We start from the raw sequence: 21,354 nt of genomic DNA on the forward strand, positions 1-21,354 counted from the left end.
TGAGGTCTCCAAATCAAATTCGTGGAAAATTACTTCTTTCTCGAAAACTACGTGTCTTCAGAGAAAGTCGTTTCTCACAGTCTTTCATACTGCCAACAGCTCCCCATTACTTGTTACCAAGTAAGGTTTTATGCTAATTTTGAGTAATTAACCGAAAGTGTACACTGCCTTTAAGCACATTTTTGACGATTTTGAGATTTTCAATATATGAACTAATCCTTTATGTCAAAGAAACTGCCCAAAATGGGGACAGAATCTCCGGGGACAGATTTCCATGAAACACCGGCCCAAGGCGGAATCCTGCCATAATTATTTTTTTTAAACAAATAAAATGAATTCAATCTCATCCAAAAGTTCATTTGATTGTTTTTGATTTTTGTGGTTTGTCTTGACTGTTTTTGCTCCATTGAATATTCTTGTTTCCCAAAAGCATTTGTGCGTTTCGGTGGCAGTATACTCTGAGAAAACAAAGAAAACATTTGAAAATCAGTTTAAAAATACCCTTTAAGGGCAAAGACACATTAATAGGTAACTTTCAACCACTAGTGAGTCTTTCCACTTGGTGTATAACAAACCCGTGAACATTAATTTGAGCTCAATTGGTCGTCGAAATTGCGAGAGAATAATGGGAAAATCACTCCCGTCGCACAAGTTGTGTGCTTTCAGATGCCTTCAGTTTGAGACCTTAACAACTCGAGAAAATACTTCTTTCTAAAAAAAATAGGTTTCTTCAGAGAGAGCCGTTTCTAACAATGTTTTATACAATTAACATCTCTCCATTGCGCATTACCAAGTAAGTCTTTATGCTAGCAATTCTGTTGAGTAATTACCAATGGTGTCCAGTGCCTTTAATGTTGCTCTGTTGGTGGCGCACTCTACTATAAGTACATTGTCATTGCATTTCGATTTCGGAAAAAAAAAACACTGAGTTAGTGTTAGTAAACATATACTTCAAAAGAGTGGAAGCACGAAAGAGATCCATCTGAACAGTATATATATTGCGAACACAGTTCTTTCTTTGATAATAAACTGGCACTTTAACTCACAATCATCAGGGAAATACATCAATTGAGCGGAAATAGAAGGAAAACGGCCAGGAACTTCAGGAAGCAATCACACAGTGCAACTCAGTAGGGCGGATATACATGTAAAAATATCATACCATTAAAGCGTGTACAAATTGATCTCCATTGGTAACATACAGCCTCATCCAAACCAGTGATAGAGTAAGTCACTGCTTTCAATCAGTGACTTTACCACATACACAATGTAGTGTAGAGTTTTACACCATTGGTATCCATTCAACATACAGTATCATTCAAACCAATGCTAGAGTGAGTCACTGCCATAAATCAGTGACTTTAACACGGTATTGACGCACAATTGTAACATAGAGCCTCATCCAAACCAATGATAGAGTAAGTCACTGCTTTCAATCAGCGACTTTACCACATACACAATGTAGTGTAGAGTTTTACACCATTGTTATCCATTCAACATACAGTATCATTCAAACCAATGGTAGAGTAAGTCACTGTCATAAATCAGTGACTTTAACACGGTATTGATCCACAATTGTAACATACAGCCTCGTCCAAACCAATGGTAGAGTAAGTCACTGCTTTCAATCAGTGACTTTAACACGTATCTATGATTGGCTGCTCATCGATTGTCAATCAAACCCGAAGTAGACTACTGGCCACTTCAATGGAAATACAGCAGTATTTAAACAAGCTGCACCAGCAGCATTGTTCATAACAACTTTGCATCTTATCAGAAGAGAGAAACTGAGAAAGTTTGTACTACAATAACACAACATCAAGGTAAGTGTTTCTCGTTATACTGTCGGACCCGGACTTAGGCTTCTAGATGCATGCAGTGTATTTTAGGGTAGCCTATTATTTCAAGAAGGTTGCAGTTTTGGTCCAAGAAGGGGCACCACTCTACCCAATAAAGCAGTACAATTTACGGTGCTTTACCTGGCAGCTGGTGCCAGGTAAAATGCAGTAAATTTCACAGTAGCAGTTTTGTAAATTGTGCCTTGAAGGGGTAGTTTGCTAAACTCCAATTTACTGCACTTTTAATACCTAGCACCCTGGCTGCCAGGTATACAAAGCACCGTAATTTTGACGGATTATTTTTAACAGCGTATTCAGCTGAAGTTCTCATGTAGTGTTTGGGTCACTTGCTCTCTGCCAACATTAGTGTACTGTGGTACTGTTTGGTGGTACAGATTGTTGTGCCGTTGCATTTCCCTTTGAAACCACGACATAATAGCGTTGTGTCGTTGGGGCCTTTATCACCATACTTGCAAGTGGTTTCCGTTTTGGAGCAGCAAGTTCCGCTGGTATTCTGTACATTGTCTTGTTCAAATAGTGGGCAATAAAAGTTTATCTAGACAGTTTCAGTTGAAAGTGCTTGATACTCTGCTCGTTTTAATGTGTGTGTACTCTTCATTCAAAAGCTGTCAACAAAATTAACAAGTACTGATGAAATGGCATTGTGTGACATGACCACTTTGTTTGTTTTATGTTGTGGGTAAAACAAAACAAGATTGAACATAATGCAACACTTTCACAATTATTATGGTGATCGGTGTTTTGTACAGCCGACGTGGGGAGGGGCAACCGAGGTGAAGCCGAGTTTGCCTGTTTGCCCCAAAAGTTTACACAAAACATGGACCCCGTCTCGGAGCATGCAACATTAATTGTTTTATTTTACCATGATAACCGATTCATCTTGTTTGGGGACAAATTGTTATCCTCCATTATTGTTACGACAATAATGGAGATACGCTGATATACACGACGACGTAAGGCGTGTGGCTCATAAAGGCACTGTCACACATTGACGTTTTAGTCAACGTATGCCGACGTATGCAAATTTCTCTAAAACGTTGGCATACGCTGAACTATCGATGGATTTTTCAATTTTGAGCGTATACGAAGCGTAATAATAAGGAGGTGGACGGATGCATACCGTAGAAGTAACTTACACAGAGCGTTTCAAACGAATGCTTAGCGTGTTGACTGCGTTCACAACTTATGTTCTACGACGGTCCAACTACTGCATAGAGCGCGGGGGCAGCGTATTGCCGACGATCACATATAGTAGCCTATAAAGAGGGTGCCTCTCGACGATTGAAATAATAACTGCACTTGACATCGTATTAATCCTCATGCGAACACAAATTTTATGTACCCATTCACATTGCTCTGTCAATGGTAGCTGTAAGTTTAGAAACAAGTTTAGTAAGTTCTGTGGTCATCCGGAACACGCCAAATACGTTCGACGTAAGTTCAAAGCACATTACTCATATAGGTTATAAGAAATACGTTTTTGGTACGCTAGACATTATATCGACGTATGTCGACTTCTGATAACCTTACAAGTAACGTGTGTGAACGTGCGTCATTGATTGTATAACGCACCTACAACTTATGCGGAACTTTTGAACCACACGCTGGCACACTTAGATTTTGTTGTGCATGCACACAATTTCTCGACGACCTCGCCTTACTACGACGTACACGGCGTGTTTCAGCGTGCTCATAACTTATACAAAACTTACCCATAACTTATTCGACGTACGCCAGCGTATTCGCCCCAATTTTGTATACGTCGGCATACGCTTGCTAAAACGTTTAGGTGTGACAGGGCCTTAACATTCAATAGTAGTAACGTGCTTTGAACCTACCTCGAACGTATTTGACGTGCTCCGGACGACCACATACCTTAATGAACGTGATTCTAACTTACAGCTACCGTATAATGGCGTATTGGCAGCGTTTATGTGAATCAGATACAAATTGGGTTCGCGGGAGGATACTACAATGTCAAGTGCAGTTATTATTTCAATCGTCGAGAGACACCCTCTTTGTAGGCAACTGGATGTGATCGCCGGCAATACGCTGCCGCGCGTTATGCAGTAGTTAGATTACCGTAGGACATAAGTTGTGAACGCTGAGCAGGCTAAGCATTCGTTATTGAAACGTTCTAAGTAAGTTACTAATACGGTCTGCATACGTCCAACTCGTTATGAACAGGCTTTGTATACGCTCAAAATTGAAAAGTTCATCGAAAGTTCAGCGGATGCCAACGTTTAAAGTCACCTGGAAATAGAATTGTTTTCTTTCAAACATAGGAGTATATGCTTACGAACAATAAAACAACTTTTTTAGTAATTGTTTGTCACGATTTATATGTTTAAAAAATATATAAAGTTGTTTGGGGCTGACTCCGCCTACCCCTTTCGTGAAGTCAATCGAGGCAAACTTTGCCTGCAATGCGTATAGTAAACACACGTGCAAAGTACATGTACGTCGAAGTCGTGAGTTGGTACATTTCAAAAAGTGTTTTTCTGCATTCAGCAGCAATACACCTGGTCGGCGTTGCCGGAAAATAACATTTTTATTTTTTGTTGAAACGTTCAAACTCACGACTTGGTCCGAACATGTACTTTGCAGTTGTGTTTACTCTACGCATTACAGGCAAAGTCTGCCTCGATTTACGTCACGAACAGCGCCCTCTCGGGTCGGGGTCTACTCTTAAATTTGGGTCATTCCATGTCAGACTAACGCACTTTTTTACCTCATGTCTTCCGATTTTGATAAAAATTGCTGTGCTTGTAGGTCCTAATGAGCAATGAATGCACACCTTCTTTCAGCCCTATCGGACTTTCCATGTGGTCAGGGCAGAAACCACTAAAATCTGACATTTTTAGGGTAAAATACCACCTTTTTGGTAAAAATATGTTATAACCATGTCAATTTTTATCACATATATGCAAATTTAGTATCAAATTGATGAGAATTGCATGCTCAAATCAATTCTTTCATCAAAAATAAATTTTCTGAACTGTAGGTCACTGTAATCTTTGATATGTTATTGTGACCTTTGACCCCGTTTTTGAAATAATGTATTATTCCAAAAATCAACGAAATAAAAATCATTTGATAGAGCATGTCTTCCTCTATCAGAATCCACTAAGAAACAGTTGGGCTCTTCAAAATTTACAAGTTTATGACTATTTTTGTACAAGTCACTATGATCTTTAATATGTTATCGTGACCTTTGACCCAATTTTTGAAATAACGCATCATTCCAAAAGTCAATGAAATGAAAATCACTTGATAGAGCATGTCATCCTCTATCAGAATCCACTAAGAAACAACTGGGCTCTTCAAAATTTACAACTTTAAGACTATTTTTGTACAGTTGGTAGGTTACAAATTAGTCAATTTATTTTACTTTACTTTATAAATAAATAAAAATAAAAAACTAAAATTGTTATTGGTTTGGGATTTTTTCATGTTGAGGGCTGATGTGGTCTAACCAGAATCATATTTTAAAATACCAGCAGTGACGCAGCCAGGATTTAATTTGGGTTGTGGGTGGAGGGGGGTGGGTGGGGGAGGGCATTTTTCCGAAACAAAATTCTTTCCAAGATGGTAAACAAAAAATGTCACCATGCTGCAACTCTGACTTCATCGGAAGGTTAGCATGCCTTTTCGTGTGCTATACGGTTAAATTGAAAACGCACAGTTAGCACAAAATCTGCTGCTGAGCAGCTCTATTAAAATGGGCACTGAAGTCAGAGTTGCAGCATGGTGAACAAATTGTTCTTGATGATTTCTCAGAAAGTTACTATGCATTAATTTGTTGTTCAAGATTCATCACAGGGGGTTAAAGTAAGACTGCATAAGTTTGTGATCTACTGAAGAAAGGCAGACAGCTTCTCCATCTCAACCTTGATGTAATCTCTAACTGGGATCACTAATAATTACAGTGGTGCACCCGAAAGGGGGGGGGGGGGTGGGGGACGATGGGTCTGGGTGATTGATCCCAGCCCCTCCAAGGTATTCAATTTGTTTGTTTGATTTGTTTTGATTTTTTGATATTGGGAAAATATAGCCCACCCCCCAAAAAGTTTAAATTCTGATTCTGGTTAAACCACATCAGCCCTCAACAAGAAACAAATCGCAAACTATGAACACTTTAAGTAACTTAAGAAACAGAAGAGTGAGGTTTGTTGGTGGATTTATTATGTAAAGTATATAAATTGACTAGTTTGTGACCTAACAACTGTACAAAAATGGTAATAAAATTAGATTTTGAAGAGCCCAGTTGTTTCTTGGTTGATTGTGATAGAGGAAAACATGTTCTATCAAGTGATTTTTATTTTGTGTTGATTTTTGGAATGATGCATTGTTTCACAAATTGGGTCAAAGGTCACGATAACATATTAAAGATCACGGTACTTGTACAAAAATAGTCATAAAGTTGTAAATTTTGAAGAGCCCAACTGTTGCTTAGTGGATTCTGACAGAGGAAGACATGCTCTATCAAGAGATTTTTATTTCATTGATTTTTGGAATGATACATTATTTCAAAAACTAGGTCAAAGGTCACGATAACATATTAAAGATTACAGTGACCTACATTTCAGAAAATTTATTTTTGAGAAAAGAACTGATTTGAGCATGCAATTCTCATCATTTTGATACCAAATTTGCATATGATGAGAATTAACATGGTTATGACATATTTTTACCAAAAAGGTGGTATTTTACCCTAAAAATGTCAGATTTTAGTGGTTTCTGCCCTGACCACATGGTAAGTCCGATCGGGCTAAAAATTACTGTGCATTCATTGCTCATAAGGACCTGCAATCACAGCAATTTTTATCAAAATCGGAAGACATGAGGTAAAAAAGTGCGTTGGTCTGACATGGAATGACCCATTTGTAAATAACATAAGAACTGATTTTTTAAAACCTTAGTTAACTGTTTATTCACATTCCACTCATCAAAACACATATATTAGTGACAAATTTTGAAAAACCACCACTTCCAGGTGACTTTAAGAGAAATTGTCATACGTCGGCATACGCCGACTAAAACGTTAAGGTGTGACAGGGCCGTAAGTTAAGATCACGCCTAAATACGCCGATATACGTTTTTGTATTATGCTTTGAACCTATGTCGAAATTATTTTACGTGTTTCGGACGACCACTTTTACTGAAATGGCGTAATGGCAGCGTATTGGGAAATCGGTATACATAATTAATTGGGTTCGCAGGAGAATACTGTGATGCCAAGTGCAGTTATTATTTCAAACGTCGAGGTACCCTGCAATACGCTGCCGCGCTATGCAGTAGTTAGACTATTCGTAGATATCGTGCATTTTTACACGAGGAGAAATCCTCACAATGTAGACAAGTTGACGAATCTTTCTTGGATTATAAAATGAGCGAAGTGATTCGGACAGGAGCTCAATGTATAGGGTGTTGGTTTTATCTCAAACAATCACTGTGTTGCACCATCTCTTGTTGATATAGAGGCATACGCGCCCCACCCTGTCTCTTCCCTGTAATTTTGTAATCTCTGTCAAGTCGAATCCGAGATTCAAAGCCGTCTGTATGGAGATCATTACTCTGGGTTGTATTGTCTAACCATGTCTCAGTGAAGGATACCAGAGTCTCTGTGTTTACGCATGTGATTAAACGAGCTCATCCATTTTGGGGCATAGGGAACGGCAATGGACAATACAATTGTTGGGAGAAAGATTCTACCGGTCTGATTAAACTTCTTTCTCCTCAACACCCATATTTCCTCTTTTTCTCCTTTTACAGTTGTTTATAATTGTCTGACAGTTGTTTGGGTGTCATTGGGGAGCATTTCAACACGATATTCAGTATGTTGAAGATCAAACGAGCCAACGGCACCCTGCAGTAAGCTAAGTAGGTACTCAAGTGTGTAGCGGTAGCCACTTTGTTGTGTGGAGCGATTATTTAGCTCAACACAAGGGAACACTTACGATCAATACGGCCAGGTACACACACATGCTAGAGAAGCGCCTGCTATGTTTTTATCGTTTGTTTTATGTATTCTATTAAATTACAGATGAAGATTACCATAGCAACAGTAACCTTTCTTCTTTGTAATTGGCAAGTTCCGTTCATGGTGGCTAAAACAGCAGTTTCACCTAATCCGGAGATAACGTGTAACTCCTGCTGCCGGGGCCCAGCCGGTATACCGGTATACCTGGAATTCCCGGGTCAAATGGGAACCATGGTCAAGGGCTTGTAGGGTCCCCTGGTGAGGTAGGTCAACCCGGGGCTAAAGGAGACATGGGGTCAGATGGACTAGTTGGTGAGCGAGGCGCTAAAGGGGATACTGGACTTAAGGGAGATCAAGGAGTCGGACAACCAGGGAAACAAGGACCTCAAGGTCTGCCTGGGATGAATGGTCTGAATGGGGAGAGAGGTGAACCTGGACCAGCTGGACAGACTGTTGAAGCAGGTGAGCCCGGGGGAAATGGAGACATCGGGTCAGATGGACTGGTTGGTGCGCCAGGCGCTAAAGGGGATCATGGACTGAAGGGAGAGCAAGGAGTCGGTCAACAGGGCAGAAGGGGACTTCGAGGTCTGTCTGGGATGAATGGTCTGAAGGGGGAGAGAGGTGAACCTGGACCAGCTGGACAGACTGGTGAAGCGGGTGAGCCCGGGGGAAATGGAGACATCGGGTCAGATGGACTAGTTGGTGAGCCAGGCGCTAAAGGGGATCATGGACTGAAGGGAGAGCAAGGAGTCGGTCAACAGGGCAGAAAGGGACTTCGAGGTCTGTCTGGGATGAATGGTCTGAAGGGGGAGAAAGGTGAACCTGGACCAGCTGGACAGACTGGTGAAGCAGGTGAACGTAGTTCGCGACGGTCCGCCTTCACTGCAGTGAGAAATACCGCCTTCAGCCCTCCGTTCTCCTTGGATCCTCTGCCCTTTGAAGAGTTATTGTTTTCAGAGGAAGGGACTGATTTCAACTTGAATAGCGGCACGTTTACGTGTAATGTGCCTGGGGTATACGTATTGATGTTCTCAGTCTTAAAAACATCAAGTGGGCCTGAACTATTTGTCCACCTTAGGAAGAACGGTAACACCATTGTTGCAGGGCATGTAAACGCTGCAGGTAGTCATCAAGTGAGCAGCAGTACAGTGATTCCCCTGCACTATGGAGATCAAGTTCACTTAGCTGTACACGGTCCAGTATATAGTAGCTCTAACCATTACGTGTCTTTCACTGGATTTCTGCTGTAAGAAATCTAAATCAAACATACAAACACACGGAAACGTTTTAATGTTTTAGACAACGCTTTAAAAAAGGGCGAATATATAGTGTTCCAAAATATAATAATCACTAGTTAATTGTCTTAAAATGGGGCAGTTTGTTTAGATAATGTTTTAAAGCATAGGACAATTAATTTGATAAAAGACGTTTATTTTAAAGCGTGATTTTGCAAACGTGTTTATTGTGACGAAAACATGTTTTGTTTTGTCACGTTAACAGTGCTTTAAATATTAGTGTATCCCTTTTTTTATAGAACTTTTGGGGAAATTGGTTATGTCTACTTTTCAATGTCAATTTCCAAGGGTGCTTTAATAAGTACTTGATGACGACTTTTAATTATTTGTTCCCGAAAAAAAAAAAAAAAGAAAATTGAAATTACTAAAAATAAAACACACAAAACTGGATAGTTTAGTAAGTAGTAAAGAAAAGCAAAGCAATTCACCTTCCTTGATACAGACCGAGACAGCAAAAAAACATAATTCATGATGGCCACCTGTTTCGCCGGTCATTTTGTATTTCCAAATATTAAACTGGTGACTACAGCTGCACCCTGTTGAAGCAACAACATAATAAAAACCGGTTACAGTTGTCTTCTGTTGATACATTTGTTAATACTTATGAATTTAAACTAATGATAACTTGTGATCAAAAGGATACCGCGTTGTCAAGTTACCGGAAGATATTTGTATTGTGCCGTATTTTCCCGAACACGTCTCGATATAGTGAAGTATATAACTCTTCCTCGTAGTGTTGCGTTTGTTTGTTTTTACATGAGAAAGCACTTGTTTTTTTTATAATGCAGATGAAATGTTTCGGTATTCGTTTTGACCAAACCAATCTTGCTATAAAAAGGTATACCAACAAAACACACCATCATTTTGATTGTAACTTAATCTTTCGGAATACGAGCTAGTTACACAAAATTGCATTTCATCTTGATCCCCCTTACTACAGAAAAGTGTCGCTGACAGTAAAATTAAAGACAGTGGACACTATTGGTAATTTTCAAAGACTAGTCTTCTTACTTGGTGAATCTCCACATATCTGCATAAAATAACAAACCTGTGAAAATTTGAGCTCAACCGGGCGTCGAAGTTGCGAGATAATAACAGAAAAGACACCCTTTTCACTCGAGGTTGTGTACTTTCACATGCTTGATTTCGAAACCTGAAATTCTAGACTTGAGGTCTCGAAATCTAATTCGTGGAAAATTGCTTCTTTCTCGACAACTACGTCACTTCAGAGGGAGCCGTTTCTCACAATGTTTTATACTATCGACCTCTCCCCATTACTCGTTACCAATTGAGGTTTTATGCTGATAATTATTTTGAGTAATTACCAATAGTGTCCACTGCCTTAAACATTAACGTTACAGGCCGTCAAAAACACAATATTGATTTTTGAATTAACATTAGCATACATAACATATTAATTGATACATATATTCATACAAAGGATTGTTATCTAAATAAACTAGTATCCATTGTACCAAAAGTTAAGATCTATGTCATAGTTTTAGAAACGGTCAGATGTCACTTGAATGTTTTAAAAACATTGAAGGAATGAACATTGACGCCGTATCAGTTGATTGTTATGGTTTTTGTGTTTTGATTATTTTAATGGATATTAAACTACAATTATTGGTTAATACAATTTACAATCTGATTTTTTTTCCTGACACTGTTTTACTCTTTTTGTCAAAAGCTACAGCACCTCTGCAAGTAATAAAGTAAGGGAAACTTCACGTTATATCTTCAACTAGTGCAAGTTTAATGAAAAACAGTGAACATTGTGTTTGTGTCATTCTACAAAAAATATCCGAACCCTTAAGTTTGAAACCATCAGACTTAAGTTGCTATGTCAAATAGTTCAGAGCACGTTTTTTTAAATGGCACAATAGTATAAACAACCGTTTGCCCCGCACAATTAAGTAAAGTTCAGCATAATTTTCTTATTGTCTAATAATCTCGAATTCAACTTGCTCTCTTTTTATAGACCAGTAGTGACCCTCATGAATGATATAAGTTGTACAAGCTCATCAGCCCTTCCCAGTGATGCTAGATGACCATAATAGACCCTTCCCATGAAATATGTAAATTGCACATAGCGCGTGCGCACTAACGTTTTGGTTGGCAAAATGAGGGAACATCGCGCTATTTTGTACACGGCTAATGGGTGCGTGACGCAGACGCGATTGCGCGTCTGCTTAGTGCACAATGTTATGGCGCTTGCCAACCAACAGGGTCTGTACGCATGCGTGAAAGTAATTAGCATATTTCATGGGAAGGGTACATTGTCGTGTTGGGGTCGACACAATATACCCTTCCCATGGAATATGTAAATTGCACATAGCGCGTACGCACTAACGTTTTGGTTGGCAACAATTAATGAGGGAACATCGCGCTGTTTTGGTACACGGCTGATGGGTGCGTGACGCAGACGCGATTGCGCGTCTGCTTAGTGCACAACTGTATGGTGTTTGCCAACGAACAGGGCCTGGACGCATGCGTGAATGTAATTAGAATATTTCATGACAATGGTCCATTTCGTTGGTAGTCATTGTCTGATGAGTAGATGACCAGATTATTGCGAAGAGTGGGAACGCCAAACTCGACTATTTTATACTACCCGTACGCAGAGGTCTTGATTTCGGCAAATGAGTCACGTCATCGTCGCCGCAACCTACCGTCAGCCACCGTTCCTTGCTGCATCCCAATCCGCTACCAGCCGCCTGACCTCTTTCCTGTTGTCGCTGAAGGTCGTTCCCAACCGTCAGCCAATTTTGGTAATCCCCTTTTGCCGCCAACGTCTTGGGATTTTCACGTTCGTCACTTTCCGTTTGGTCTTTGCCGCTACTATATGAGCCAGCCAAAGAAGGACTTGAAGCCAGACTTAAAGCCAGACTTAAAGCCAGACTTAAAACTTACAGAAAACAAAACAAAGGCTCACAGATTTACAAATAACTTACAAGGTTTACAGAAAGTAATGATGAAAGACTTTTCTTGAAATATTATGTCACGAAATGCTTTACTTTTTGAGAAAACATTTAACCAATATCAATTATCGATATAAGAATTACGGATGCATTTTAAAAACATTTCATGACACGGCGAAACGTGCGGAAACAAGGGTGGGTTTTCCCGTTATTTTCTCCCGACTCCGATGACCGATTGGACCTAAATTTTCACATGTTTGTTATTTTATATAGCAGTTGTGATTCACGAAGTGTGGGCTTTGGACAATACTGTTTACCGAAAGTGTCCAATGGCTTTAAACACCTTCGCATTGCACCTAAACCCTGATCAAATAAACCCCAGTCACCAACAATCTATGGATGCGTTCGATTAGTTTCCCTGGGTCGACCCCGGTTTGCTCATCTAAGATTCGTATTTTTTGTCCTGGACGAACGTTGGCAGATAATTACCCTACGTTCGTCCTGGAAAAGCGGGACACTTGGGGCTGACCCGATATGCACTGACGTCAGGGTGACGTGATGATGCGTATTTATTTTCGAGGACGAACGTGTGGTAAGTATCTGCCCACGTTCGTCCTGGAAAAAAATACGCCACCTGGATGAGCACATCGGGGTCGACCCGGGGAAGCTAGTTGAACGCACCCACGGTAGCCTGAACATCTGACGTCATTCTTCGAGGCTCGTGAATAACGCCAGAGACCGGTACCAAAAACCGGCGTGTAGTTTCACCTTTGACCTCCCTCATTTCACATAGAGCTACTTGAAGACAGGCGGCAGTGTTGCATGTACTGTAGGGGCATGGAAAGCTCATGTCACTGCACGTATCCATTGATTGTATCCAATTGAATCGCAAGATCGAGCGGCCGGGACCTGTCTTTATCCTTGCGGATAACAGACAGGGGCCCAGTCTAATCCCTATGTAGACGGCAAACTGTAAGAAAATATACGTAGAGGGCGCTGTGGCTCTGTGGTGTTGTTTAATAGACCTTATCGCAAATACCAATGCGCAAGCGCAGACTGTTGAATGAGGTGCATTGTGGGATATATATGAATCAAATTTGTAATCAGCTAGACCACAATGCACCTAATTCCAAGCTTTACGCGCGCGCCCCAGTATTTGCGAAAAGGTCTATTGGGAATACATTTACAAAGCGCCCTCTATTGTACAAACTTATCAAATTGTACAAAGTGAGGTGTATGTACAAAGTGAGGTGTGTACAGATCCGAACGTTGGTTGTGTGTGTGCTCGCGAACACCGTTTTCTTGGAAACCAGGGGACGAGAATTACAAAGCGCCCTCTTTTGCTTTATTTACTACAAACGTACAGTGTGCGGTGTTGATACCCAGACTACAATCCCGGCCATATCTCTTTGGAGATAGCAGGGGCAGGGGAGAAAATGTTTATTGTCAGTGGGAAGTGGACAGGGAAAAGTTTTATTTAAAGGAACACGTTGCCTTGGATCGGTCGAGTTGGTCTTTGAAAAGCGTTTGTAACCGTTTTTTATAAAATGCATATGGGTAGAAAGATGTTGTAAAAGTAGAATACAATGATTCACACAAACATGCCTCGAAATTGCGTGGTTTTCCATTTACCTCGTCGACTAGCACGTCGGCCATTTATGGGGGTCAAAATTTTGACCCCCATAAATGACCGACCGTGTTAGTTCGCACAGTAGAAGGAAAACCACGCAATTTCGAAGCAAACTTGTGTGGATCATTGTATTCTACTTTTAAAACATCTTTCCAACCATATGCATTATATAAAAAACGGTTACAAACGCTTTTGTTTTGACCAACTCGTCCGATCCAAGGCAACGTGTTCCTTTAAAGTAAGAATGGGTGGCCCAAGCATTTCGGCCGGGATTGTAGGCCCCGTTGACGGAGGAACACAACTCGTCTTATTTGACTGGCGACCGAACATGTTGTTTTATTTTTGCTTCCGAAAAACTGCAAACAAACGAAGTGACCTGGCAACGCGCAATTCTCCAGTACTAGACGCCCGGATGGGTTGCCGGTGTCTCAGTGAAATCAGTGCTGCCGGAGATTATTTCCCCTGTTTGGGAAACTAACATGGGCTGAGTGAGTGTGATTCAACAAAGGGCGCTATCACAAGTAGTTTGTAACAAGTTTGCCGTATAAGGGGAGGGAATTTTGGGAGAACAGAATCTCCTGACACACCTGCCAGAATCTCAGGGAACAGATTTCCATGAAACACCGGCCCAAGGCGGAATCCTGCCTTACGTGTTAAACAATCAAAATGACTTCAATCTCATCCAAAAGTTGTAAATAGTAAATACATTTTGTTCGCAATGTGTTCATTTAATTTGTTTTGATCCATTGAATATTCTTGTTTCCCAAAAGCATTTGTGCGGAAGTAGACTCTGAGAAAACAAAGGATACAATTGAAAATCAGTTTAAAATTACCCTTTAAGGGCAAAGGCAGGACACATTAGGAAACTTTCAAGCACTAGTCACGTCTTTCCACTTGGTGTATCTCAACATATTCTTAAATTAACAAACCCGTGAACATTAATTTGAGCTCAATTGGCCGTCGAAGTTGCGGGAGAATAATGGGAAGACACCCCTTGTCGCACAAGTTGTGTGCTTTCAGATGCCTTGAAATTGAGACCTCAACAATTCGAGAAAGTACTTCTTCTCAAAAACTAGTTTTCTTCAGAGAGAGCCGTTACTTACAATGTTTTATACTATTAACATCTCTCCATTGCTCATTACCAAGTAAGGTTTTTATGCTTACAATTATTTGTTGAATTTTGAAAGGTATTAGAAAATGTTTCAAAACAACAAAATTTATCCATTAACTTATGGTTTGGTGTAACGTACCCCAGAAAAGGTGTCTTCAAATTAAATTCCTCAGTTTGTTGAAGAAAAGTTGTTAAAGCTTGACTTGAGTAGTAAAACGTTCGTGTAAAAAGCAATACACAACTGGACTTATGTTGCTGTATATGTGCTTGCAAATTAGTCTGTTCTGACAAAATACATTAATATTGACAATGCATTTTCTTTTTATTTGACTTCGTTTGAGGTAACAATTTAATTTAAAATTTAATCATAGTCTGTTCAATGATTAAAAGCGAAACTGCCGTGGGAGTTTGGGTCCAAGGGGGCAATGATGTGTCATAGAAGCAATTAGGTGATTTTTTTGCTCGAATAAGATGAAAATTGTATGCTTATTTAAACAAAACTAACTTCGGTGTGCTAGTGTAGTCAACACATTTACTTTGCTTACCAATCGGGCACTTCGAGCCGGATGGTGGCGCATTACTTATCCCTTTTAATTTGTTTAAGTTTACAGATTTTAGTGATTGGTAACTGTAAATGTAATCATTCGATAAATATGTTTTGGGGATTGATAAAAAGTGATCAGACAGAAACAAAATCACACTACAATTGCACGCACGGTAATCTCCCCCAGCTGATGGCTCTGTGGTGCCCGGAAGCTCAGTGGTGACCTTATCATCGTGAGACTTACACGGTCTTTTGGAGGGAAATGGTTGATCACCCTGGGGAGCCCCATGTGATCTTGACGTCACATTTGAAATAATATTTACAAACTGGGGGGGGGGGGTCGAACAGACACACTAAGCCCACAATAACATCCGAGTATTATAAATAACGCCCTCTGTTGGTATAACAATTGTGCAGCCTTAGTTTTAACCATGGCTTTAATTTCCTCTAATATTAGGAAAGGCGAGGGTGAAAGGTTTCCGATTATACCATAATGTACGTAGGGGTGTACCGAACGACAAAACAGCGAGGAATACAAATCAGCGATACTTCGCGCTATGTAGAAATAAAAAGGGACACAAATGACGTTTAAAAAGTACGTTTACTTAACAAAATCATGGTTTTGTATAGCTTCATGACTAAAATTAAGTTATCTGAATATTGACCATGAAAATATAGATCCTGAAGAAGTAGAACAAAAAAAAATTGTTACAAAAAAGGGATTTGTTTTCATCAAACATTAAACTAAAATGTATCCAGTCAGTTTCTCATTTAGGCCTGGCGTTCTTTTCTTTTTTTGTATGATTCAAAAGTGATATTACTGGAAAAAGTCGGTCCGATTTAAGCGGCTGTAAAAAAGGTTAACAGATGCCATGTTTGTGGTTGTTTGTTTTACTGTTTGCAAACACGATTAAACTATAATATTGGCTGTCTTTGCTATAAACTGGACAAAATACATTCATTGAATTTCTTTTTCAATCTATAAACTTCCGTACGAAAGAAAACAACAGTAAAGCCAAAATGGAATTTGGTCCAGTAGAGGGCGCCCCATTGTGACAGTTTAACCCGGAAGCATATCTGATCACGTGGGCAATGTAGTGCTGTTCATGTACCCCGTGAAAAAGATGCGACATTGGTCCATTGGCGTAAATAGTGACGTCTTCTCCACCATGAGTCTTTGAATCAATTGGGACAAGCGCTGGATGGTGAAATTCGGCAGCCTCTGCACAAAAAAATAATAAAACAATGTTTATCACAATACAACTAAAATAATTGTTTACACAAGTTAATGAATAACTTTATGAAATGGCAAAGGGGCACTTTACCTTGGCAATATCGTGTTTGCAAAAACTTCCCTGTAACTTTGCCAAGTTATATGTTCAATATTTAAAATATTTCAAAAATCTGCATATACTCGGATTTAATTTTACTGAGTGGTGTACTTGAGTGGTACAAACCAATACTCAAAGTAATCAATTGAAGCTTTACCTGTGTTGGTATCCGTCAGATTCCGTCTCGAACCAGTACTTTTGAAGCTGTCTAACTCCTCAATTCCTCCAGGGCCGTTTGCATATGAGAGTGTTGTAAATGGCAAACCGTCATTCATCAGACCTTGACGTTTATGCAAAACCATTTTGTTGTAATTAGAATTTAAATATGAATGGTTTGACGATGAATCACCATTCACTTATAGAAAACTGAGAAGCTTGCACAACTTGTTAACATGCATTACTTACTGGTCAGAATTCAGTCTGCATTCGGGTAACTTAACGGAGTTTACTTTTTGTTTCAAAACATAATCAAGCTGCAGTCTACAAACAATTGGATTTATCGAGAGATATCGCCCTTTTAAAAAAAAGGAAGTAAATAAATAATAATAGTTAGAAACAGTCTCTCTTTAAACACATCGTATACTATTTTGCATACAAATGATATTTTGAAAGATATAGCTTTTAATTGTTCAAAGACACTGGCACTATTGGTAATTGTCAAAGACAATAAAATATCAAACGTCGAACTTGCGAGATAATAATAAAAGAAAAAACACCCTTGTCACACGAAGTTGTGTGCTTTTAGATGCTTGATTTCGATACATCAAACTCTAAGTCTGAGGTCTCGAAATCAAATTCGTGAAAAATTATTTCTTTCTCGAAAACTACGTTACTTCAGAGGGAGCCGTTTCTCACAATGTTTTACACTACCAACAGCTCTCCATTACTCGTTACCAAGTAAGGTTTTACGCTAATAATTATTTTGAGTAATTACCAATAACAATAACATAACATAACAATTAATATTTATAAGGAGCTATTCCATCAAGATCATAGCGCACTAGAAAGAAATTAACTTGGAAAAATGTGAGTCTTTACGAAAAGCAGACAGAGTATTAGATTCCCTAATGGCAGTTGGGAGATTGTTCCAAATCATGGGCCCAGCCACACTGAAAGCCTTCTGCCCTAGAACTTTGTTTGCTCGGGGAACATTCAAGCGATTGATCGAAGAAAACGTGGAGGAGTGTAATGTGACAGTTAAAGCGGTTGTAATGAGGTGTAGTTTTGTTAAAGCATAAAAACGAGAAGAGCAATCTTAAAATGGATTCGTTCTCTAATTGGTAGCCAATGAAGTTCCCTATAAGTGATGGGGTAATAATATGTTCTCTCAATGGTGTGGAACATACTAAACGAGCTGCACTATTTTGTAGTCTTTCAACTCTGTCCAATTCATATGACGTTGCACCAAATAAAAGGAGATTGCCATAGTCAATACGAGAGAGGACTAAAGCTCTGACAACATGATGGAGAGTATCGTTATCCAGGTACCGTTTGATTCTCCTTAAGTTACGTTTTTGAAAATGTATTGATTGGCAGAGGCTGGAAACTTGCTTGATCATTGTCATATTATGAGAATCAAATTGTATTCCTAAGTTGCTGACAGAATCAGTAGGGTCAATCGATGTATCACCCATATGCAAAGATATCTTCGGCAGTTTCTTTCAGATGCTTAATTTGGGGCCTTCAAAATCTAATTATGAGGTCTCAAAATCAAATTCGTGGAAAACTACTTCTTTCTCGAAAACTACGTTACTTCAGAGGGAGCCGTTTCTCACAATGTTGTAAACTATCAACCCCTCCCCATTACTCGTTACCAAGTAAGGTATGCTAATAATAATTTTTTTTACCAATAGTGTCCACTGCATATGAATAAGTTCGTCTGGATTGTTGATGATCATGAAATAAAAGATTCGTTTTTACAAATCCAAAATTATGTATGATGTTACTAAACATATAATTGACAAAGCTCCTAGCTTAGGAGTAAATTGTAACTACTAGTACTAAATTATATGTAAAGTATACATCATACATAATTTTGCATTTGTAAAAACGAATTTTTTATTTCAGATTCATTACCACTTTATATTCAAGTACATTCCTCCTATCTTCTATAACTACGCACCATGCTGTCTCTATGGTAATGTCAGCGCCTTGCGGCTCATGGACAGTTATCGATTCACCATTATCGAGTTACCAATATTGATTTACCATTGTCGTTTCAATATTATCTTTTCCCATTATCGATTCTCCATTACTGATTCACAGTTATCTTTTTACGACTATCGGTTCACCATTATTGATTCACAAATATTATCGAATCACCATTATCGATTCACCAACATCGAATAGTGGTTATTGATTTACAATATCGACTCACCAATATCGAATAATAATTATCGATCAACCAATTTTGGTTCACCATTATCAATTCAGCATTATTGATTTCAGTAACTCGGTTTCTATGGAATCTGGATGGGATCAGAAGCTGTTAAAGCAAAATGGTGCAATAGTCATCAATAATTGGGTTTAAGTTTCATCAGGTTTACATACCAATGAGATTTCGTCCATCTTTTCTAGATCCAGCTTTAGAAGAGTCTTTAGGATACTCTGGGTCGGCAGCTTCTCTCGGTAACATTTTCATCCTTCCCCCACCCATTATAACCTGGCATAGATTAATGAAGAATTAGTATAAAAATGACCGTACCATGAAGTTGGTGGTCGGCATGCAGCAATGACTAGCAGGAAAGGTATTCTAGGAATCTGCTTCTTAAATAGAATAACACCATGCATAAAGTGATACTGACAAGTTTGAAATAATGACATTAATTTGATACCCTTTCATTATGTGAGCACGCTTTAAAAAAATGCAAAAAAAATGATTAACTGTTTAAATTGAGTAACTGTTTAAATTGATTAACTGTTTAAAATGATTAACTATCGAATGCTTCCAGCTACCTGTTTCATTGCCGGTCAGTTTGTGAGATAATATGACTCAAAAACCAAAATAACCCATGATATTGATGAGGGTGGCGAATAATCAAACGGTACATTCAGAACAGTGAACGCAAACACTGGTTTGTGTCAATGTTGCAGATTGTACCTGTGTATCCTGTCCGAGTGTTATGAGTTGCTGAGCGATGTCAATGCAACCGATGTCAGTTTCCTTCTGCGGTATATCAGAGTCACACTCCCAGTCTCGATGGGGCGAATGTGCGTAAAGTGCGGCAGGGGTAGCGTGTGTCACACGGGCAGTGCTGACGAATCCCGTTGCCTTGGCTTTAGAAAGCACACAAAGCAACGAAAACCTAAGTAAATAACTAGCATTTATTAGCTATATATTCGATCGATACAATTTCAAGAACACAAGACTAAAATTATTACAAAACACTTTACAACAAATCAATGATAGTAAATCATATTTATTATACACACATTGACTGGCAATGAGGTAATTGTACGTTTACCCCCGAGGGACTTTGAGTGACCAGAAGAGGGAGCTATTTCCCGAGGCTGAAAGCCAAGGGAATAGACGTACACTAGTTACCGAATTGTGCCAGTCAATATTGTGTATTATTATACAGCTCGGTCTTAAATGTGAAATAAGAACAACACGTGGAAAAGAAAGGAAGTTTTGTAGTTGCTGTTCACGGTTCAAGTCAAGAGAGGGCGCTGTAACCGGGCACTATTTTCAAAGAGCTAGTTCCCGCAAGCACATGCGCCCGATCACTAGACTGAGCTCACCCCACGAGACCGTGTTCAGCCAACCAGAAAAGGCAAGAGGTGTGTTATAAAACATTATATGAATATGTTGACATTCTTTTAAACTTACCAGACTTTTGAGCAGATATCATAACAGACTCCACATTAGCATTGAGACTAGATTTACAATCTCCTTTAATAGCAGAATCGTCTAGCCCTATCACTGCTGTCTTGGTTTTAACACCACTAAAATAAGCAGTGGCCGTACCAGCCGAGTCCGGTACTTGCCTATCGGTATTGTAGGTCTAGAGGATGAAAGAGTGCAGGAAATATTCTCAGACTAAATGCTCCGTATGTTTGACCACGTGGGGCGCACTCAATATAGTGGGTGCGTTCGTTTAGCTTCCCTGGGTCGACCCCGATCTGCCCCGGTACGTTCGAATAGCTTTGACGGGGCTCACCCGTGTCAGCCCCCCCCCCCCCTGCTTATGGAGTGGGTCACTTGGGGTGACCTGAGGTGCATGCCATCACCACGAGAGTGCGAGTGTGTTCGTTCGATTAGCTCTTGTCATGGGTTCACCCGAGTGAGCACCACGGGGTCGACCCAGGGAAGCTTATCGGGCACACCCACTATTTGTATCATATCTGGACACTGATTTCATTGGATAAACGTGCAGTGACGTAAGCATTCTGTTTCCGTGTTTTGATTGGTCCGAGGTGATTTTTGGCATTTGTACTAGCGGTCATCTGCATATGAATCTAGGTGAAAGGTGAAGATGGACAAGGATTGACCTACGCTAGAGGCCACTCTCTGGCGTTATCATTCACGAGCCTCGAAGTGTGACGTCAGATGTTCAGGCTATAGGGATATACTAGCCTGAACATCTGACGTCACACTTCGAGGCTCGTGAATAACGTCAAAGAGTAACATCTCGCCTCTAGGTCAATCCCCGTCACCAGTCCCCGTCAATCCCGTCCCAC

General features: G+C 39.7%; 1 protein-coding gene across 1 annotated transcript in view; it reads right to left on the reverse strand.

Annotated features, from left to right (window-relative positions):
• Window positions 1–21,354, reverse strand: part of LOC139950971 (alkaline phosphatase-like) — a 38,467-nt gene that overhangs the window by 16,579 nt on the left and 534 nt on the right. The window contains exons 2-6 of the mRNA XM_071949800.1: window positions 20,504–20,678; window positions 19,775–19,950; window positions 19,225–19,336; window positions 16,832–16,954; window positions 11,752–12,045 (exon numbers count right to left, since the gene is read on the reverse strand). Of these exons, the coding sequence (XP_071805901.1) occupies window positions 11,752–12,045; window positions 16,832–16,954; window positions 19,225–19,336; window positions 19,775–19,950; window positions 20,504–20,678 (880 nt within the window). The remainder of the gene's footprint in view (window positions 1–11,751; window positions 12,046–16,831; window positions 16,955–19,224; window positions 19,337–19,774; window positions 19,951–20,503; window positions 20,679–21,354) is intronic.

Source organism: Asterias amurensis, chromosome 18 (genome assembly GCF_032118995.1).
Source record: "Asterias amurensis chromosome 18, ASM3211899v1".
Taxonomy (NCBI): Eukaryota; Metazoa; Echinodermata; class Asteroidea; order Forcipulatida; family Asteriidae; genus Asterias; species Asterias amurensis.